The sequence below is a fragment of the Kogia breviceps genome, chromosome 14 (genome assembly GCF_026419965.1).
Source record: "Kogia breviceps isolate mKogBre1 chromosome 14, mKogBre1 haplotype 1, whole genome shotgun sequence".
Lineage (NCBI taxonomy): Eukaryota > Metazoa > Chordata > Mammalia > Artiodactyla > Physeteridae > Kogia > Kogia breviceps.
This window is the reverse complement of record NC_081323.1, coordinates 90700599-90723096: the sequence shown is the minus strand read 5'-3', so window position 1 is coordinate 90723096 and position 22498 is coordinate 90700599. Positions and strand designations below refer to the sequence as shown.

General features: G+C 52.0%; 2 protein-coding genes across 3 annotated transcripts in view; one reads left to right on the top strand and one right to left on the bottom strand.

Annotated features, from left to right (window-relative positions):
- The window catches only part of PRKAR1B (protein kinase cAMP-dependent type I regulatory subunit beta), a 97367-nt gene extending 92131 nt beyond the window's left edge, over positions 1-5236 (bottom strand). Inside the window, exon 1 of the mRNA XM_067012909.1 lies at positions 5124-5236. The gene's annotated coding sequence lies outside the window, so the exon portion shown is untranslated. The remainder of the gene's footprint in view (positions 1-5123) is intronic.
- The window catches only part of DNAAF5 (dynein axonemal assembly factor 5), a 34597-nt gene continuing 16676 nt past the window's right edge, over positions 4578-22498 (top strand). Inside the window, exons 1-6 of one of the 2 annotated variants that reach the window (XM_067012907.1) lie at positions 4578-4710; positions 6002-6186; positions 13697-13821; positions 14167-14285; positions 18027-18259; positions 18798-19010. In XM_067012907.1, coding sequence (XP_066869008.1) covers positions 4602-4710; positions 6002-6186; positions 13697-13821; positions 14167-14285; positions 18027-18259; positions 18798-19010 — 984 coding nt within the window. In that variant the 5' untranslated portion in view covers positions 4578-4601. Of the gene's footprint in view, positions 5230-6001; positions 6187-13696; positions 13822-14166; positions 14286-18026; positions 18260-18797; positions 19011-22498 lie in introns of both variants that reach the window. The other variant, XM_059038524.2, reaches the window with a different exon arrangement.

Here is a 22498-nt window from a genome sequence, read left to right as displayed (position 1 = left end):
TGGATACGGTCTATCCTGGCATGTCCCTGGGCACCTGTGAATGACGGGCACCCTGCTCTGTTGGGTGGAGGGTCTGTAAATGTCCACTTATCCCTTTGGTTGATGGTGTTCTGTGTCCTTGTGGAACGTCTAGTAGTTCCAGCAGTTGTGGAGAGTGGGTGCTGAGGTCCTCACCTGTAACTGGGGGTTGGTCTCTCTCCTTTCAGCTCTGCCAGTGTTTGCTTCATGTATCTTGAAGGTCTGTTGTTTGGGTCATAAACATTTGTGATTGCTATGTATCTTCCTGGTGGATTGATCCTTTTATTCTTATACAATGGACCTCTTTTTCTGTAGAAATTTCCCTTTTTGCTCTGAAGGGAAATTAGCTGATATTAGTCATTGTGCTTTTCAAAAATGAATATTTACATGATATCTTTTTCCTTTTTCTTTCAACCTACCCACATCATAACGCTTGAAGCGAGTTTTAGCATACAGTAAATGACATATAGTTGGGTCGTGGTTTTTTATTCCCTCTGCATTCTAACTGGTATGTTTGGCCCCTTTACATCTGAACTAACTGTTGATAATTAGAGGTTAAGTTTGCCATTTTATTATTTGTTTCCTCGTGCCATATTGTGGGATACTTGAATATCCTTTAGAATTCCACTTTATAATGTATTGAGTATATCACTGTTTACTTTTCTTAGTGGCTGTTCTACACACTCCCGTACACGTATGTAATTATCAGTTTACTAGTACCAATGTTTCACCACATCTACTGCAGTGTAGAAACCTCCCACTACTGTCCTCACTTTCCAAATATAACTATTGTAAATATTTCCCCCACATGCACAGAGTTCATCGGTATTATAAATTTTTTAATATAAATTTATTTATTTATTTTTGGCTGCATTGGGTCTGTTGCTGCGTGCTGGCTTTTCTCTAGGTGTGGAGAGCGGGATCTACTCTTTGTTGTGGTGCGTGGGCTTCTCACTGCGGTGGCTTCTCTTGCTGCGGAGCACGGGCTCTAGGTGCCTGGGCTTTAGTAGTTGTGGCACACAGGTTCTAGAGTGCAGGCTCAGTAGTTATGGCGCACAGGCTTAGTTGCTCTGTGGCACGTGGGATCTTCCCAGACCAGAGATTGAACCCTTGTCCCCTGCATTGGCAGGCAGATTCTTAACCACTGCACCACCAGGGAAGTCCCAGTATTATAGTTTTTGCTTCAACCATCATATATAAAAAATATGCCACTTCCTTACAGCTGCTGTGATTTCAGATGAGAAATCTGTCATTCACACTGCTGTTCCTTTCTAGGAAACACATCATTTCTCTTTGGCTGTTTTTACATTTTTTTTCTGTCTTTAGTCCTCAGTTTTTGGGGTTTTTTTTTGCGGTACACGGGCCTCTCACTGTTGTGGCCTCTCCCGTTGCGGAGCACAGGCTCCGGACGCGCAGGCCCAGCGGCCATGGCTCACGGGCCTAGCCGCTCCACGGCATGTGGAATCTTCCCGGACCGGGGCACGAACCCGTGTCCCCTGCATCGGCAGGCGGGCTCTCAACCACTGCGCCACCAGGGAAGCCGCTCAGAGATTTAATTATGATGTTTCTTAGTATGGATTTTTAGAAGGCTAATCCTACATAGGGGTTCCTTAGCTTCTTGTATCTATGGGTTTATGTCTTTCACCAAATTTGGGAAGTTTTAGCCATTATTTCTTCAAACACTTTTTCAGCCCACATTCTCCCTCCTCCTGTTCTGGGACTCTGGTGATAAAAATGATTGTCCTGCAGATCTGAGGCTCTGTGCACTTTTCTTTGTCAGCCTATTTTCTCTCTGTTGCTTAGACTGAGCAGATTCTATTGCTCTACCTTTTGAGTTTCCTGATTCTTTCCTGTCATCTCCACTTTATTATCATGTCCATCCAGTGGTGAACAGTGATCACTGTGTCCGATCATGGACACAGTGTTATTTTGGTTATTGTATTTTCCAGTTCTGTAATTTTCATTTGGTTTTTTAACAACTTCTGCTTCTTTGCTGAGATTTTCTAAATTTTCATCTGTTTCAAGAGAATTCATAAATATTTTAAAAAGCATTTTTATGACTGCTTTAAAATCCTTGTCAGATAATTCCAAGATTTATCTTGGTGTTCACGTCAGTTCACTTCTTTTCACGTTCAAATAATGGTTTTCCTTGGTTCTCGATATGACCAGTGGTTTTTTACTGTATACTGGACATTTTGGTTATTGTGTTAGAAGAATCCCGATTTTACTTAAATCTTCTATTTCAGGGACTTCCCTGGCAGTCCAGTGGTTAAGACTTCGCCTTCCAATGCAAGGGGTACAGGTTCTATCCCTGGCCAGGGATCTAGGATCCCACATGCCTCGCGGCCAAAACACCAAAACATAAAAAAAGAAAGAAAAAAAAGAAGCAATATTGTAACAAATTCAATAAAAACTTTAAAAAATGGTCCACATCAACAAAAAAATTAATCTTCTATTTCAGCAGGAAGTCGTCCCATTTAGGTTTAGTGTGTAAATTCCAGCCTACTTTTATGGCCTGTGGTTCCAATGATCGTTTTATTTTCCCAGCCCTTGCAATGCCCTTCCTGTCTGCTCCATTCTCCCGGTGCTTCCCCGGCTGTCACTCCATCCCTGTGGGTGCTGCCTGCAGTGTCAGAAGGCATGTGGCCGGGCTGCCTGGTGGTTCAACAAAGACCTCAAGAAATAGCGGAACAGAGAAGCTTACGACCCACAGGTCCTGGAGGAAGTACAGGCACAGTGCCCAGGAGTCAGGACCCGGGGCGCACACCTGTATTAGGCCCACAGGGCTGTGCTTTGGGGTTCCTGAGCTAAGGCTGGATAGGTCAGTTCAATCCAGAAGGAGCAGGGTTTTGGTGAGCTTCACAGGGGTTTAATCTATGAGGCCCACAGGGAGAGAGGTTATCACAAGGGTGTTGGGGGGGTCACATCAGGAACTTCGGTTTACTGGTGACTCTGCGGGCTGTCATCTAGGTCACGCACTCGAGGGAGGGCTCCTGTCAGTTCAAGGCCCCGCAGGCAGCGAGCCACACAGAACAGGTGCCAAGGCAGTGACCGTGTACTCCGTGAGTGGCCTGTCGGCAGGTCTGGGTTGCAGCCCCCTCTAGCGCCTATTCTAGGAATCTGTAAGCAAGAAAGAGAAACCCCAGGGAACCATCCCCATGGCTGTTCCTCCAGTGCTGGAGTCCCCAGTCAGCCCGCCTCCTTTCCAGCTCAGAGCCTTTCGCCATTGTCTGCTGAGCTAGCTGCAAGGTATTTAGTTGTATTTCGTGGGGAGTAGCCGGGAAAGTGAGTCTGCAGCACCTTCTGGAGCAGGAAGTCCACCACCCCATTTAAGTGTTTACTCGCTCATCTCAGCCAGAGCACGGCCTTCGCAACGGCCTCATGTGGCGACTGCTTGGCTCCCTGCTAACCTGTTCTGCAACAGCCAAAGCAGTTTTCTAAAAACACAAACCTTACGTGAAACTCTTCCACTTTAAATCCTCCCTTGCATCCCCCACTGGGACCCAGTGGAGCCACCCAGAGGACCCTGATCCCCCTGGGCCCCTGGGCTCTAGCCACAGGGCACTTTTCTTCATTTCCTGGAACCGTGTCAGGCCCCCTCCCAGTTTTTGTTCCTGGGGCTGCCCAAACAAGTACCATAAACCTGGCAGCTTAAACAACACAAATTTATCTCCCCACTGTTCTGGAATCCAGAAGTCCAAGATCATGGTGTCAGAGGCTGCTTCCCCTGAGAGCCGTTGAGGGAGTGAGTCTGTTCCAGGCCGCTCTCCTAAGCTTGCAGATAGCCATCCATGTTCATATTGTTCTCCCTGTGTGCTTGTCGGCCTCCAGTTTCCCCTTTCTATAAGGACACAGTCATACGGATTAGGGCCCATCCTAATGGCCCCTTCTTGATGAGTCTGAATAGCCCTATTGCTAAGTAAGGTCATGTTTTGAGGTCCTGGGGGGGTCAGGACTCCACAACGTGAACTTTGGGGGCACAACTGAGCAGTCCCACTCCCACCATAGGCTTTTGCCCATGCTGTCCCCTCCCTCTGCAACGCTTTCACCCCCCCCCCTTCACCTAGTTAACTCTTACTTACTCCCTATATTACGCTGGAGCTGTCACCTCCTCCAGGAAGCCTTCCAGTCTACACCAAGTTCCTTGGCCTTCATCTCTCAGGGCCACGGTAACTGCACGCTGATTAACGTGTCACCCACTAGACCAAGACCCGAGCTGGAGAGACCAGGTGCCCTCTCCACCTCACCATATCGGACGGATCTGGTCCGACCCGGGCATGCAGGAGACATGAGGGTCACAGTAGCCACCTGAGGACACGAAAGGGCACGACCACCACGCCTCACTGAACGCAAGTGCAGCGGCCATCATATCGGGCTCCAGACCTGCCCAGGACCCCCGGCCAATGTCGCGTCCCCTCAGCCCTCCGACTCCCCGCCCCGCCCCCGCCCCCCGGCCGTGTCCTGTCAGTGTTCCGAGCTGCCAATAAAGTTACTCTCGGAGCCGACCGGAAAACGCGCCGTAATCCGCGCCGCGACAGTCGTAAAAGCGCCGGTCTCCCCTGGTGACTAGCAACGCGAGGAAGATGGCGGCGCTGGTGGCGAACGAGGCCGCGGCGTCCCCGGACCCGGCGGAAGCCGCCGAGACGGCCGAGGCGGCGGAGCTAAGCCGCGTACTGAGCCGCATGCTGCCCGGTCTGGAGGCCGACAGCAAGCTGGGCCGGCGGCGCGCGCTGGAGGCGCTGCAGCGCGCCCTGGAGGTGGCGCGGCCCGAGGCGCCCGACGGCGACCCCGCCGCCGCAGCCGCCGCAGCCGCCGCCTTCCAGGGCCCGTGGGCGCGCCTGCTGCTGCCGCGCTTACTGCGATGCCTGGCCGACCCGGCCGAGGGCTGCCGCGCGCTGGCCGTGCACCTGTTGGACTTGGGCCTGCGGCGAGCCGCGCGGCCCCGTGACGCCCTACCGCGCCTGCTGCCCGCTCTCGCCGCGCGCCTGGCCGGCCCCGAGCCCGCGCGCCGCCCACCGCCCGAGGCCTGCGAGGAGCTGCGCCTGGCGCTAGTGCAGCTTCTCCACCTGGCCGTGCGCCTAAGCGGCGCTGCTCTCGCGCCCCACCTGGACGACGCGGTGCGCGTGCTGCGCTGCACGCTGCTTGACCCCTTCGCCGCCGTGCGCCGAGAGAGCTGCGAGTGCCTCGCGGGCCTGGCGCGCGCCACGCCAGGTGCACGCCCTTGTCTCCTCCCACGTCGCCCCCTCCCCAAGCCTGCCCCGGTCCGCGCCCTGTTGCACCCGCAGCCCGGAGCGCAGTGCCTGCCCGCAATGGATGCTCGCTGGTTGCCGAGTGAAGCATCTCCCCGTCTCAGCACCGTCTCCTCTGTCCCCCACCCACCATTTCTGCGCGCGGGGTCCCTCCTCTGGCTCCCCGCACACTGGGCAGTAGTGGACCAGAGCCTGCCTTGACCTGAGGACCCGAGCGCTGAAAGAACTCGCCCGAAGTGTCACTGAAATAGCGACCTTATAGAAGGGTCTCAAGCAGCGGCACAACTGCTAAACCAGAGGGTTCGCTTGGCTGTCACGAAGAACCCCTGGTCGTGACTTCCCGTGAGGCCTTTAGGAAGTGGGGTGGCTTTGCCTGAGGCGGTGCTGATGCAGCTTCTTGCGCTCGTGCTGGGTGTCTGGCTTCAGGCTCATCCAGCGGTGGGGACGTGCAGTGTCTCCCCACTCAGCGCACTCTGGCGTGCCTGTCGCAGCCACCTGCAGCTTCAGGTTCTCCCCTCGCAGTTCTGTGTTCAGCTGAGATGGGTCCAGCCCCAGCCTTTTCCCTTTGGTCCTCCCTAGCCTCTGGGTCGGAAAGGTGTTGTTCGGGTCACACGCCCAACTGCGCCTCTCCTGGTGCTGGGGGTACAAAGCTGTGTGTGGCCAGCCCAAGGGAGTCGGACCAGGGTTGACGCTCACAGGCTCCCCTGGTGACTGATGGTCTCCCCGTCCCACAGACCACTTCCACATGCAGTCGGAGTCCTTGATCGGCCCCCTGATGCAGTCCATCTCCCACCAGCACTGGAAGGTGCGGGTGGCCGTCATCGAGGCCACGGGCGTGGTGATCCAGTTTGGCAGCGGGAAGTCAGTGGACGACGTCCTTCCTCACTTTGCTCAGCGGCTCTTTGATGACGTCCCCCAGGTAACCAGAGTTTCTCCTCCAGGCAGTCCCTTTTCTCCACCAGAAGTGTGCCAGTGGGCTATTTGTCACTCCCTCACTTTTGTCTTTTTTTTTTTCTTTTTTTTTGTGGTACGCGGGCCTCTCACTGTTGTGGCCTCTCCCGTTGCGGAGCACAGGCTCCGGACGCACAGGCTCAGCGGCCATGGCTCACGGGCTTAGTTGCTCCGCGGCATGTGGGATCTTCCCGGACCAGGGCACGAACCCGTGTCTCCTGCACCGGCAGGCGGATTCTCAACCACTGCGCCACCAGGGAAGCCACTTTTGTCTTTTTTTAAAGACACTGTGTGACGTTAAATGTCCTTCCATCATTCGCGGTCACAGGTGTTCCTATTTCACATCCTTGAGAAGCTGGGGGAGACCTGAGTTGTCTTAATATATGTGTTATTCTTAATTCTAAGGAATGGGGAAGAGGACTGCTTCCTTTTAGGAAGAGACTCTAAACTGAGTATTTCCACAGTTTGCAGAAGCATCTGTAACATCCTCCTCCATCAAGGTGATTTAATTGAAAAGCCGCAGAGGTTGGCAAATGAGGCCTGGGAGGAGGATGGAGCCAGGGTTGGTGTGTTGGGGTAATTCTTTCCATTGGCCTTGGGGCCTGAGGAGAGACAGACAGATCAGACAGGCAGGCAGGTGGAGGTGAGAGAACCGGCTCTTGTTGGCAGAAGCCAGCTCAAGGGTGTGTCGTGGATCTGAGGCCGTGGGCAGCCAGCAGAGTGCAGGCCGTGAGGACAGGCTCTCTCCCAGAGCGAGGGTGGGGTGAAGGGCTCGGGCCCCTTGGGGCGGGATGCGCAGCGGTTGCCAGTGGGGGGCTTGCAGGCTGGTCGGCACGTGGCCCCTGTGGCCCCAACAGCAGAAGTGCCAGCCTCCGTGTCCTGTGCATCCATACGTTAAATATCATCTCATCCCTTCCCACGGAAGTCCTCTGCGTCCGAGGCTTGGGGCTGGTGTAAGGTACGCAGGGCCCCCGGCTGGAGCTGGCCTCCCGCTCCAGGCCTGGGTCTGGCCCCAGGCTGCTCGCAGCAACCCACCCTGCCTCCAACCACAGCTTCTTGATTCCTTTCTTCTTTTTTTTTATTGGCGTATAGTTGATTTACAACATTGTGTTAATTTCTGCTGTGCAGCAAAGTGATTCAGTTAGACATATATGTACGTTGTCTTTTAGACTCTTTTCCATGATGGTTTATCACAGGATGTTGACTATAGTTCCCTGTGCTCTACAGTAGGACCTTGTTCTTTACCCATCCTATATATACTAGTTGGCATCTGCTAACCCCAAACTCCCAATCCCTCCCTCCCCCACCTCCCCTCCCCCTTGGCAACCACAAGTCCGTTCTCTATGTCTGTGAGTCTGTTTCTGTTTCATAGATAGGTTCATTTGTGTCCTATTTTAGATTCCACATATAAGTGATATCATATGGTATTTGTCTTTCTCTGACTTACTTCACTTAGTATGACGATCTCTAGGTCCATCTATATTGCTGCAAGTGGCATTATTTCATTCTTTTTTACGGCTGAGTAATATTCCACTGTATATATATACCACATCTTCTTTATCTATTCATCTGTCCATGGACATTTAGGTTGTTTCCATGTCTTGGCTATAGTGAATAGTGCTGCTGTGAACATAGGGGTGTATGTATCTTTTCGAATTATGGCTTTCTCTGGATATATGCCCAGGAGTGGGATTGCTGGATCATATGTTAGCTATAGCTTTAGTTTTTTGAGGAACCTCCATACTGTTCTCCATAGTGGCTGCACCAACTTACATTCCCACCAGCAGTGTAGGAGGGCTCCCTTTTCTCCACACTCTCCAGCATTGGTTATTTGTAGACTTTTTAATGATGGCCATTCTGACCTGTGTGAGGTGATACCTCACTGTAGTTTTGATTTGCATTTCTCGAATAATTACCGATGTTGAGCATCTTTTCATGTGCCTGACCATCTGTATGTCTTCTTTAGAGAAATGTCTATTTAGGTCTTCTGCCCATTTTTTGATTGGGTTGTTTGGTTTTTTTGTTGTTGCGTTGTATGAGCTGTTTGTATACTTTGGGAATTAATCCCTCAGTCGCATCATTTGCAAATATTTTCTCCCAGTCCATAGGTCATCTTTTCGTTTTGTTTATGGTTTCCATGGCTGTACAAAAGAATGTGAGTTTGATTAGGTCCCATTTGTTTATTTTTACTTTTATTTCTGTTGCTTTGGAGACTGACCCTTGGTATGATTTATGTCAGAGAATGTTTTGCTTATGTTCTTTTCTAGGAGTTTTATGGTGTCATGTCTTATGTTTAAGTTTTTAAGCCATTTTGAGTTAATTTTTGTGTATGGTGAGAGGGTGTGTTGTAACTTCATTGATTTACATGCACCTGTACAACTGTCCGAACACCACTTGCTGAAGAGACCGTCATTTCCCCATTGTGTATTCTTGCCTCCTTTGTCAAAGATTAATTGTACATAGTTGTGTGGGTTTATTTCTGGGCTCTCTAGTCCATTGATCCATATGTTTGTTTTTGTGCCAATACCATGCTGTTTTTAAAAAAAATAAATTTATTTATTTTTGGCTGTGTTGGGTCTTTGTTGCTGCACATGGGCTTTCTCTAGTTGTGGCAAGCGAGGGCTGCTGTTTGTTGCGGTGCACGGACTTCTCATTGCGGTGGCTTCTTGTGGTGCATGGGCTTAGTTGCTCTGCAGCACGTGGGATCTTCCCAGACCAGGGCTCGAACCTGTGTCCCCTGCATTGGCAGGCGGATTCTTAACCACTGCACTACCAGGGAAGCCCCTACCATGCTCTTTTTTTGATTCCTGTAGCTTTATAGTATTGTCTGAAGTCTGGGAGGGTTATGCCTTCTGCTTTGTTCTTTTTCCTCAGGTTTGCCTTGGCAATTCTGGATCTTTTATGATTCCATGTAAATTTTAGGATTATTCGTTCTCACTCTATGAAAAATGTCATGGGTAATTTGATAGGTATCACATTGAATCTGTAGATTTCTTTATTTATGTTTTAGCTTTCAGCACATAAGTCTTTTACCTTCTTTGTCGGGTTTATGCCTAAGTATTTTAATTTTTTGGTTGCAATTTTTTAAAAGATTTTTTTTGTTTTAGTTTCCTTATGATGTTTCATTGTTAGTGTAAAGAAATGCAACCAATTTCTGTATGTTAATCTTGTATCTGCTACTTTGCTGAATTTGTTCATCAGTTGTAGTAGTTTTTATGTGGAGTCTTTATGGTTTTTTAAATATAGTATCATGTCATCTGCATATAGTGAGAATTTTACCTCTTCTCTTCCAACTTGGATACCTTTTATTCTTTTTTCTTATCTGATTGCTGTGGCTAGGGCTTCCAATATACGTTGAATAGAAGTGGTGAGAGTGGGCATCCCTGTCCTGTTCCAGATTTTAGGAGGAAGACTTTCAGCTTTTCACCGTTGAGTATTGTGTTGGCTGTGGGTTTGTCACAGATAGCTTTTATTATGTTGAAATATGTTATTTCTATACCCACTTTGGTAAGAGTTTTTATCATGAATGGATGTTGAATTTTATCAAATGCTTTTTCTGCATCTGTTGAGACGAGCATGTGGTTTTTGTCTTTTGTTGATGTGGTGTTTCACATTGATTGATTTGCATATGTTGAACCATCCTTGTGACCCTGGGATGAGTCCAAGTTGGTCGTGGTGTATGATCTTTTTTATGTGTTCTTGGATTGGGTTTGCTAATATTTGGTTGAAAATTTTTGCATCTATATTCATCGAAGATATTGGCCTATAATTTTCTTGTATGGTGGTGTCTTTGTCTGTTTTTGATATCAGGGTGATGGTGGCTTCATAGAATGTCTTTGGGAGTGTTCCCTCCTTTTCAGTCTTTTGGAAGAGTTTGAGGAGGATAGGTGTACGTTCTTTGTATGCTTGGTAGAATTCCTCAGTGAAGCCATCCAGTCCTGGATTTTTGTTTGCAGGGAGTTTTTGTTTGTTTGTTTTTTGCCACACCATGCAGCTTGTGGGATCTTAGTTCCCCAAGAAGGGATTGAAACTGGGCCCTGGCAGTGAAAGCGCCAAGTTCTAACCACTGGACTGCCAGGGAATTCCCTGCAGGGAGCTTTCTTTTTTAAAAAAAAAAATTATTTATTTATTTATGGCTGTGTTGGGTCTTCGTTTCTGTGCAAGGGCTTTCTCTAGTTGTGGCAAGCGGGGGCCACTCTTCATCGCGGTGCGCGGGCCTCTCATTGCAGAGCACAGGCTCCAGTTGCGCAGGCTCAGTAATTGTGGCTCAGAGGCCCAGTTGCTCCGCGGCATGTGGGATCTTCCCAGACCAGGGCTTGAACCCGTGTCCCCTGCATTGGCAGGCAGATTCTCAACCACTGCGCCACCAGGGAAGCCCAGGGAGCTTTTTTATTACAGATACTACTTAACTTCTAGTCATTGGTCTGTTTAAGTTTTCTGTTTCTTCTTGTTTCAATTTTGATGAGCTGTATGTTTCTAGAAACTTGTCCATTTCTTTTAGGTTGTCAAATTTGTTGACATATAATTGTTCATAGTATTCTTTTACGGTCTTTTGTATTTCTGCAGTATCGGTTGTTATTTTTCCTTTTTCATTTCTTATTTTATTTATTTGGGACCTCTCTCTTTTCTTCTTGGTGAGCCTAGCCAGAGGTTTGATGATTTCCTTTTTTATATTATGCTTGTGTTCTCTTCTTTTTGGGTTTTGTGAATCTGTTGTATGTTTTTGATTTGCGGTTACTCTGTTTTTCAAGTATGTTAACCCATAATTATATCTACTTGCTTTAGACTGATAGTCATTATGGGCTCAAACACATTCTAAAAGAAAAAAAAAATCTACATTTTCTTACCCGTCGCCGCCGCGTTTCCGGATTCTGACGTCCTCTTACATCGTCATAGTTTATCCTTTCGTCATTCATTGTGGTTGTTGTTGCCGTCACAAACTTTTTATCATTGTTTTTACCTGTATATTGGTTTATTTAAGTGATTTACTTTCCAGTTTTGATTTTTCTCTTTCCTATAGCTTCTCACTTCTTTTCTATCTAGAGAAGACTTTTCTATATTTCTTTTAGGCTAGGTTTAGTATTCTTCTAGTTCTTGCTTGTCTGAGAAATTCTTTTTCTCTCCTTCTGTTCTAAATGGTAATCTTGCCGGGTAGAGGATCCTAGGTTGCAGATTTTTCAGGACTTTGAGTATCTTGCCACTCCTTTCTGGCCTGCAGCATTTCTGTAGAGAAATCAGCTGATCGTCTTATGGGGGCTCCCTTATAATTAACTCATTATTTTGATTTGTTTCATTTTTTAAAACAGCTTTATCAAGCCATAATTTACATACCATACAGTTCCCTCACTTAAAGTGTTCGATGTTTTTGATATAGTACATCATTAATTTGAAAAATTTTCGTAAAATGTTAGTAACAAAATTTGCCGTTTTAGCCGTTTCTAAGCACGTGCTTCGGAGGCATTAAGTACATTCACACTGTTGTGCCACCATCACCACCATCCAAAACTTTTTTTATCATCGCAAACAGGAACTCTGTGACCGTTGAGCAATTACTCCCCGTCCCCCCCACCCCCCGATGACCTCGAATCTTTCTGTCTCTCTGGATTTGACAATTCTAGCCGTTTCATGTAAGTGCAATCAGGATGGATCTACTGTGACTGGCCTCTCTCACTCAGCATCATGTTGGTGAGGTCCACCCGTCTGTGGCAGGTGTCAGTGCTCTGCTCCTTTTAACATCCTGAGTAACATCCACCGTGTGGACAGAGCACATTGTGTTCCTCCATTTATCCGTCCACGGACGCTTGGGTTGTTTCCACCTTTTAGCTGTTGTGACTAGAGATGCTGAGGACGATGGTGTGCGGGGATCCGTTTGAGTCCTCCTTCACTTCTTTAGGGTAAACACTCAGGAGTGGAATTGCCGTGTCCGTCCTACAGTAACACATGTGTAGCTTGTTGAAGTCACCAAAGTGTTTTCCACGTGGCTGCACTGCTTTGCATTCCTACCAGCAATGCCCAAGGGATCCAGTTCCTCTGCCTCCGTGAGCTGGTATCTCTCTGTGGTTTTGACTTGCATTTTCCTGAGGATTAGTGATTAGTGATGTTGAGCGCCTTTCTGTGTGCTGGTCACAGTTACTTTATACAGTGAAACGTTGAACTTGCACGCGTCAGGACAGTTTTGCTAGTGTGTGTGCAGACAGCCAGAACGGCTCCAGGTGCCGGTTCTATTGCACAGGAAGATTAGAGGCTCTGGTCACTTGCCCGGGAAGTGATGAGAGGCCTGCCCCTCCCTCCTTTCTCAGCAGGGGACCCAGAGGGATGGCCTCGCTTTTCCCTCCGGAGCCCGGTCGCTTGAGGTCCGCAGGACGTGTCCAAGGAGGTGGGGAGGGGTGCTGTCCCGGCGCAGCGGGGCTGTCACAGCTTCCTCCAGGCCCAGAAAGGCCCCGCCCCACTGAGCTCCCCACCCAGGGGAGAGCACCCAGCTCGGGTCAAGTCGCCGCCCATAAACACGCACATGCCCTCGGTTGCCCCGGGGTCGCCCTGACCTTCGGGGGCTTCCCTCCGCACAGCGCTCCTCTCTGACTGTAGACGTTTCATGTAGAAGGCGGAGTTCTGTGTGCCCTGTGTACTTGGGGCAAAACACTGACCCTGTCGATGAGGCTCCGAGGATGTGACCGTATAGCTGTTGGCCTGGGAGCAGCCCCACCTGCCCCGCTGCTGGCGCCCCGCAGGCGATCAGCTCAGGCCCTTGGGCACCTGTGCGCACCTGCCCTGGGCCAGAACCCTGGTGGAATGGGAAAGGGAGAGGTCTGGTTGGGCCCCAGCCCCTCACCGGTGCTCAGGAAAGACGGGGGCCGCGGGGAGGGGGTAGATGGAAGGGGAGGGGAGGAGCGGATGAAAGAATGAACCTTGCCCCCCAGGTGAGTCCCAGTGACGTAGAGGAGAACCTGAAGCCGAGGCCAGGAGATGTTCCTCGTCCAGTGCTGGCTACTTCGGGAGCCCCCGTGGGTGGGATCCTGCCCGACTAAACTGGAACGGGCATCGGAGCCCTTGGGTCCAATCAGAACATGACAGAAACAGAGGCCTGTCGCCGCTCCCCGGGTCACGTGCGACATGAAGCTCACCTCTTCCCTGCGGTGGGGGACGTGGGTAGAGGCACGCATGTCACCTTCTTGGACTTAGGCAGCCAGTGCCCAGCCCAGCTAGGAGGTCCCCGCACAGGAGGCCGCAAACATGCCACAGGGCTGAGGCGGGGCTGCGGGACCTGCCGTGGCCAGCGGAGGGTCCGGCCTGAGCCCGGAGGACAGGGGTCGAAGCGGCGAGACCTAGGGTCCTGGTGTTTCGTTCCAGGCCCGAGATGTGATGGCAGAGCTGCCAGAGCACCGGAGCCGGCTCTGGGGCCCCTCTGTGACCGCACGGGGGACCCGGGGCTGCCGCGGGCCCTTTGCACGTGAGGGCCGCTCACCGTCTTCTGCTCGCAGGTGCGCCAGGCGGTGACGCGCGTGGTCGGGGGCTGGCTGCTGAGCCTGCGGGACCGCTACTCGTTCTTCCATAGGCTCATCCCGCTGCTGCTGAGCGGCTTCGATGACGAGATCCCCGAGATCGCGTAAGTGGCCACGTGGCGATGGGTCAAGGTTCTGGGTGCCAGGGCAAAGCACGTCCCTCCCCAGAGCCGCCGCGCCGCGTGCCTCCCTCCTGCCCCGCCTCACCAGGTGCTGGCTCTTCCTAAGTTGTTGTTTACAGCGGTGGTGGTTTCCTTTGGTCCAGAGTCTTGTAGAAGCCACCGTGTTCCCGCATCCTGCGTGCTGGGAGGCCACGGGGCTTTGGCCGTACAGTTTTGCATCTTTAGCGCTTTGCTTGGGTTAGTGATGGAGGCACAGCAGACTCGCTGGTGAGCTCCCTTGGGCAGAGACGAGGGCGCCCCCCGACCTGGGTCTGTGTTGTGCGGCAGGTGCGAGGCGGCCGGCCTCTGGGAGCAGGTGGGGCTGCGCTGGCAGATGGAGAACGCGGAGGAGCTCCAGGACAAGCTGGACTTCGCTGGCCCGCCCCCCCCACACCACCCCTCACCAGGTGAGCACGGCCAGCCCAGGCCAGCGGTGGGCGTAGCAAGTCCCGGAGCCGACGGCGGAAGGGCCTCCCTCGTGGTCCTGGGCAGGCCTCCCCGGGTGCGTGAGGGTGCAGCCAGCCGAGGGGTGTGAGCCCGATGGGGAAGTGTTGGAAATGGGCGGCGCTTTGTCATCTCACAAAGCTTTTTTGTGGGCTTCACCTGAAGAAGCAAACACACAGGTAGCCGGTGAGATGCAGTCCTTGTGTTTCGGGTGCTGCCGCCCTCAGAACAGAGCCTCCCGTTGCTGGACCTCCCGTCCTGCCCCTCGTCGTGGTCCTCTGCCAGACTGAGCACCCGCAGCTGCGTGTGTGCACGGGCACGCCGTGCTTTCCCGTAGCTCTTGAGTCAGATCGGGCTGCGTTTCCAAGGAAGCCCCCTGCCCGCCGGGCTGCGGCCCTCCTCCTTGCCCCTCAACCCCACACGTGTCTAGTTTCTTCTGCTCTGGAAACACTTCCTGTCTGGGAACGAAGGCCCTTCCACTGAACTTGATTGGACGCCTGTATCACTGCAGTCTGTCTGCAGGTGTCTTCTTACAGTGGAGCAATGGTGGGGTGCCGCTGGCAGGGACAGAGCCTGGTAAACATGCACCGGGTCAGACGGGCAGCACCGTGGGAGGGCCGCAGGCCCCTCCAGCCCTGGCCAGGTGAGGTCAGGCTCGGCTGGCCGCCCAGGAGGGGACGCCTGGCACGCAGGGCAGCGTGAAGACAACCGCCGCTCCTCGTGCGCGCTCGTCACCGTGAGACCCAGAAGCGGCTCCTCCCCCACACCTGGGAGGCCCGGGCTGGTTTTTTTTCTTTTGTCCCCATGTTTATTTATGCAGCTTCACCTCCCACGCCGCACAACTGCTATAAGGGGAAATGACGCATGCTTTGGAAAAGGTACAAAAATTAGTTGCCAGCAGGGTTTCTTCTGATTTAGTAAAGTTTGAGAATGCACCATCTTTTAAATTATCGTGTCTGCCGTATCAAATACAGGAAAGGAGGCTTCAGAGCCATCTTCAGAGTGAGGCGTGCATCTCTGGAAATGCCTCTCAGGCCGTGTGCCCGCCTGTCAGTGGACCGCTCCCCAGACGGTCCTAACCTGTCCCCTCATCCCACAAACTTTCCGCAAGGGACATGTCATCAGGAAGAAAAGGGCGGGGCTTCCCTGGTGGCGCAGTGGTTGAGAGTCCGCCTGCCGATGCAGGGGACACGGGTTCGTGCTCTGGTCCGGGAGGATCCCATGTGCCGCAGAGCGGCTGGGCCCGTGAGCCGTGGCCACTGAGCCTGCACGTCCGGAGCCTGTGCTCCACAATGGGAGAGGCCACAACACTGAGAGGCCTGCGTACCGAAAGAAAAAAAAAAAAAGTAAAGGGCATTTATTGTTTTGCTTTTTGTTTTTTACAAAATTATAACAAGCTCACTTAAACAGCCAACAGAATCTGAAACATTTAGAACTAATTCTCTCATATACCATAAAAAGAGAAAAGTAACAGGAACAAAAATTCAAAGAGAGGCCTCATGGTACAAGCTGTTCTTTTTACTAAAACAAGCTTTAAACTTTGACATGTCACGGTCTCATTTCTATCTCTAGAGTTGTTTTGAGTCTTTAAGGTCAAAATCTTATAATCAAAATCCTCGAAGGCTTTTTTATAGAAATTGAGAAACTTATCCTGAAATTCACAAGGAAACGTAAAGGACCTAGCACAGCCAAAACTTTGAAGACAAAGACCCAGGTTGAAAGATGAGTACTTCTGGTTTCAAGACACAAAAACACAGTAATCAAGATGGTGAGGATATGAACATAAAAACAGACCGACATGGATTTCCCTGGTGGCGCAGTGGTTAAGAACCCGCCTGCCAATGCAGGGGACACGGGTTCGATCCCTGGTCCGGGAAGATCCCACGTGCCGCGGAGCAGCTAAGCCCGTGTGCCACAACTACTGAGCCTGCGCTCTGGAGCCCGCGAGCCACAGCTGCTGAGCCCATGTGCCACAACTACTGAATCCCACGCGCCTAGAGCCCATGCTCCACAGCAAGAGAAGCCTGTGCACCGCAACGAAGAGTAGCCCCCACTTGCCACAACTAGAGAAAGCCTGCGCGCAGCAACGAAGACCCAACACGGCCAAAGATAAATTTAAAAAATCAGACCGACAGATCAGTGAAACAGAGCAGAGTCCAGAAATAGACAGAGGCGTGTGGACTCTGAATTTTGGCAAGTTGCAAAGACAATTCGGGGGAGAAAAGACGTCTCGGCAATGGTGCTGGAATCACTGGATGTGCAAAAAAAGTGGGCTTAGATCCAACCCTCCTGATAAACGAAAATTAACCCCAAATGCCACGTGGATCTAAGGGTACGACCTAAATAACACTCCACAAAAGAATGACTGATAAATTGCTTTTCATCAAAATGAAAACTTCTGCTCTTTGAAAGACATTAAGAGAATGAAACGACAAGGCACAGGCTGAGATGTTTGCAAATTGTTTACGTAAGGATTTGTGTCCAGAGCACAGAGAGAACTCTCAAAACTCAATACCAAGAACACAATCCAGTTTTTTTAGTGGCAAAAAAATTGAAAAGACACTTCACTGAAGACACACAGACATCAAACAAGCCCGGAGGTAGCGCTCCAGGTCATTGCTCGTGAGGAGAATGCACAGTAAAGCCACAAGGAGATTGCCCCCACCCCCTGCCTGGAGGCTTGACCTAAGACTGCACACGCCAGGCGTGGTGCAGACGCGGAGGAGCTTCAGGTCGCGTGCACGGCTGGGGAGGGCAGACAGCAGTGCAGCAGCGTTGGAAGACCGCTCGGCCATTTCTTAGACCGTCAAGTGCCCGCCTCCCATGCACTTAGCCGTGGTGCTCCAGGGCGCCCCCCCCACCCCCCGAGAGAAGTCTCGTCGGCGACAGCCCACGGCAGGACGGCTCAGACGTCTGCGGCACGTGGACAGACAGACTGTGGTCTGTCCGTGTGCTGGAACACCACTCAGCAGTGAGCAGGGCCGGCGCCCCCCACCACTTGATGGGCCTCAGAGTGGAGGAAGCCAGGCGGAGAGGAGCGTGCGCTGCGCGGCTGCACTCACAGAAAATCTAGACATCGCGGCTCCCCTTAGTGACAGGAAGCCGGCCAGGGGTGCCTGGGGGGAGGGGAGGGCGGGGAGCATCGTCAGGAGCACAGGGGCCTCTGGGTGGCCCTGATGGTTCACAGTTGTATCCACTTGTCATTTGTCAACAGCTTACAGGGTGTGCCCTTCGAGCATGTAGTTTATTGTGTGCCACACCTCAGGGTCGCTGTAAAAACTTAGAGTAAATTATGGCCCTTCGTGGCTTCATGTCTGTCTTCGGAGTTGCTTTGAGTTTGGGGGGTTTTTTTGTTTTTTTAACATCTTGCTTGGAGTATAACTGCTTGACAACGTTGTGTTAGTTCCCGCCGTATAACAAAGCGACTCAGCTATACGTATACATATACACGTGTCCCCATAGCCCCTCCCTCTTGCGTCTGCCTCCCACCCTCCCCATCCCACCCCTCTAGGTGGTCACAGAGCACCGAGCTGACCTCCCTGTGCTGTGCGGCTGCTTCCCACGCTTTGAGTTTTTTAAGACCTCAAAATAAAACCTGTAGGTGTGCCTTAAATGGGGAATGTGTAGTAAGTGACTTTGCATACGAATCATTGAGATCTTGCGTGTGAATTTCACGGGTTCCCGTCCATCTTTATGACCCACAGGGAGCCGCCCGGGGCTGGGCTGCCGGGAGCTGGTCTTCAGAAACCTTTCCAAGATCCTTCCCGCCATCTGTCACGACATCACCGACTGGGTGGTGGGGACCAGGGTGAAGTCGGCACAGCTGCTGGCGGTACTGCTTCTTCACGCGGAAGCCCACGTCACACAGCACCTGGAGCCCGTCCTGCGCACCCTTCTCCGCGCCTGCGCTGACGAGGAGGAGGCCGTGGTCCGCAGTGTGAGTGGCATTCTGCTGTCCTTAGGGGCTTCGTGCACCCTTCCTAGTTCTGCAGTCCGTGAACTTGGACAGATACCAGCAGGCACGCCGTCGCCCCTGTGTGAAGGTGTAGATGTTTCTGTGGTCCCCGGGCTCTCCCCGGCCTTCTGCATCCAGCCCGTGTGCCCATAAAAAATGGCGTTTAAAGGTTCTCTTTAAGCATGTGCCGGTGAGCGGCCCCGCGTCTGAAGGTAAACACATCCTCCACCCGCAGGCCACTTCAGTGGTCACCGCTCGGACAGACGTGCAGAGCCGCCCCCACGAGTGCAGCTCAGGCAGCCGGGCCTCAGAGAGGACGCTCTGACAGCCCCCCCCCCCCCGCCAAACGGCATGAACTCCTCCCGCTGGCAGTTCTGAGCTCGTGAGGGGACTCGCCAATTTTCGTGGGCGTTTGAGCACACGTTAGGAAGAGACGGGCCTGCGGGGCTGTTTCTGGCAGACGCAGAGCAGCGAGGGGCTGAGGGCACGGCAGCCTCAGGCCTCCTCCGTCTGCCCTCAGTGCACGAGATCCGCAGAGCTGATCGGGACCTTCGTCAGCCCGGAGGTGTTTCTGAAGTTGCTCTTGTCGGCGCTGAGGAAGTCTCCCGCCCCCTCCGGCCTCCTGGTCCTTGCCTCCGTCATTCGAGGCTGCCCGAGGGAGGCCCTCCGGCCGCATGTGAAGGTCATCGCCGTGGAGCTGGCCCACGCTCACATCTGCCAAGGGTCTGAAACCGTAAGCGAAGCATGTGCGGGAGAGGGCGGGGCGGGGGGGTGTCGTGGAGCCCACCGTCTCCACGGTGACTCGGTCCCCTGTGGGAACGTCCACACGTTGCGATCGTCAGTCCCACAGGCCTCTCGGGGACATCTGACCGACGTGGTAGCTGGGGTGCGGCACTGAGGTTCTCCTGTTTGGACCCACGTGCTTCCTGGCCCGTTCTCCTCCATCCACCATGGTGGCCGTTTAAAGTAAAATGAAACGAAGTGCAAAGGCAGTTCCTCAGTCACACTGGCCGCATTTCGAGCGCCCAGTAGCCCTGTGTGGCCAGTGGCTGCAGCACTGGATGGTGTAGGATAGAGCACGTCCATCGTCGAGGACAGTTCTGTCCTGAGAATGGCACTGCTGTGGGTCCGCGCGCCCCTCTGTTGGTCCATGTCGGACACGGTGTCTCCACTGTGAGCTTATTCTCACCCCCTTCACTCGGCTTCCAGCACGCAACCCGATTTGGCAACCGTTACGGGGAGCTGTGCTTGGTGGTTACAGATTTGTTTTGGCTTAAATTGAGCAGTAAATCCATTACATCTGAAGCTGAAACAATGTCGGTAGTTAGGCTTAGTCATTTGGAATAATTTACAATTGTTTGCTGTTGAAGGAAAAATAACGACCTTGTTTTCGTGTGGCTGTGATGGGCTTAAACCCTGAGTCTTTGCATTGGACAGTGACCCTCCCATCTCTCTGTAGAGCAACGAGGGTTTGCCTCACCAGGCTTCTGACCCAGGCGCTGCAGGCCCCCTGGGCCATGGGAAGCTGGCCCTGGACAGCTGACACTTGACAGTGGCTGCCATGGCCACAGAGCTGGACCACGGGTACCCAGCTACCACTCAGCTGCCGGGAGATGCACTTCCACACCTGCATCTGGCCTTGACTCTGACACGCGTTCACAGTCGTGTGGGGACCATTTTAATAAGCCTGTAGGGCAGCTTCTGAAACACAGACCGGGGGAGGGAGCAGAGGTCTTGGAGGCGGGACGCTCGTGGGCTTTTTCACCTGCTCCTGGTGCTTTCAGCCGTGTTTCAACTTTCCCCAAAACCCATTTTTAAGATAAACTAGGATTATCTAAAAACGCGGAAACAAGTTCCACATTTTTACTCAACTGGTTCCATCGAGGATTTTCCTTCCAGAAGCACTTCTGTTCTAGAAGGTGCAGCTTGAAAGTTTGTGTAGGTGTTTCAGTACACGTGGTGCCAGCTGTACAGCAAAGGAAGCGTCTTTTCACACCTGAGCGTTGCTACAGGAAACCTTGGCCCCCGATCCATCTAGTTCAGAGCGCACGCTTGGCCCTCTTCCTCCAGTCTTTCCAGGAAAGATTTACTCCGTCCTGCAAACAGAGGGGCCCTTCCTGACACTTCCACCCACGCACGTGTCTCTAGACACGTTCCAGCCTTTGGCCAAGGGACCAGCGGTGTGAACCCCAAGCGTGCGACCCGCTCCCGTCCTCGCACGCCTGTGGTCAGGATGCACGGCCTCCGCACAGGGAGGCGCCATCCTACTGTTCCTACAGTCGCTCTCCAGGGCTGTGAGGACAGGCCGCACATGCTTCAAGACCAAAGTGAGTGTAAAAGCCCCGGGTTGAGCCAACAGGGCCCCAGAGATGTTCTGCTCGTCTGCCGGGGCCTGGGCTCAGTTGACATGACCTGAGCCTCTGCTTTGAAATCTGGCTGTTTCTCGACAGGGGACCGAGATGCAGAAACGGTTGATTAAACAGAAGTAACTCGTTTCCTCCTGTTTACTCAGGAATCGGGTGTGAGGTCTGGGATGGGAGTGCCTGGCGCTTTCTCCAGTGAAGTTGTGGCATCTCCCTCTGTGTCAGTTCCCTCTGTGTCTTGTTTTCTTTTTCTGTGTGTGTGTGTGTGTGTGTGTGTAGGTAGGTAGGTAGGTAGATGTTGAAAATCCTCTGGTTAAATATCGCAAAATCCCTAAATGTTAAAGCCCTGTTTCCTCAGAGATGGTGGCGTGTTCACAGCAGGAGGGCAATGCTTGTGAAGGACACAGACCCTTGGTTAGTTCTAGCATCTGGAGGTGTCATGAGATGGCTCAGCCAATACTGAGAGCAACTCCCTGTTTATTATTTTTTTTTTATTTTATAAATTTACTTATTGTCTATGTCGCATCTTCATTGCTGTGCACAGGCTTTCTCTAGTTGCAGCGAGCAGGGGCTTCTCTTGTTCGGAGCACGGGTTCCAGGCGCATGGGCTTCAGTAGTTGTGGCACGCAGGCTCAGTAGTTGTGGTTCATGGGCTCTAGAACGCAGGCTCAGTAGTTGTGGCGCACAGGGTTAGTTGTTCCGCCACATGTGGGATCTTCCCGGGCCAGGGCTCAAACCCGTGTCCCCTGCATTGGCAGGCGGATTCTCAACCACTGCACCACCAGGGAAGTCCCAATTCCTGTTTATTTTAATTGAAAGAATGGTAGCTCCTTAAATATGTATTATATAGGTCATTTAGAAATTAGGCAAAATCATACCCTCAAAAAAATAAATCAATCAGTCAATCCAGGTCTGAAAGAAATGGGGCTGTGGAAAAGTAAGTATTTGAATAAAACACCAATTTTGGCTTCTCGGGGAAGTTAGGACCCCCAAGTGGCTGGGGACATGCCACAGTGAATTTTTTGTTTAAACTTCCATGATTTATATCACTTGTGAATGAGTCGTAGGATTTTAGAGCTGATTCAGAATTTAGAACCAATCCATTGTCTAGCTAAATCTTCACCAAACTTTTGAGCTCACGCCCCCATTAGTAAAAAAAAAAAAAAAAACAAAAAAAAAACCTTAAGCATTTTGCTCCGGTTCCCTCTGTCCTTTATGAAACATAGCAGAGCAGGCATGTGGGAGGGGTGTTCTAGGCGGTTCTTCCTCTGGGGCCCCACCCCGTGGCCACGCCTGGCCCCCATTTCACAGCGGATGAGGCTGGAGCCCGGGAGGTGAGAGACGGGCTCAACCCAACCGAGGTGTCACCTTGACCCCCGGCAGTCTGGAAGCATCTTTGAATTATAGAATTTGATTTATTTTTCTTACCTTAGTATTATAGAAACACTCAGAAGTGCACAGCAGGGGAGGGGGGCAGTGTGCACACCTCGTGCTTGCTGCCTGGTTCCAGCCACGTCCCCCTCGGTCCAGCTTCTCGCTGACTTTGGGGGTGGGGTGGGAGGAGCTGGGGTGCTCAGCAAATCCAAGATTCCCTGTCCTTCCACTTGTCACTTCTACAGTGCGTGTCACTAACACACGCAAACTTTTTAAAAATGTAACTCAAATACCATTAAGCACTTAACAAAGTTGCCATGAATTCCTTGATTCTCGGGGATTCAACAGGGATTCGGTTTCCCTGTTGTGCAGAGAGACACCCTCTTTATGGCTGATGTGGCAGAATCCTGGCCCAGTCCGCTCGCGGGGTCGCCATGGCCCTGGTCGGTGGGGCCTCGTCCGGGCCGCCAGGCGGGTGCAGGGG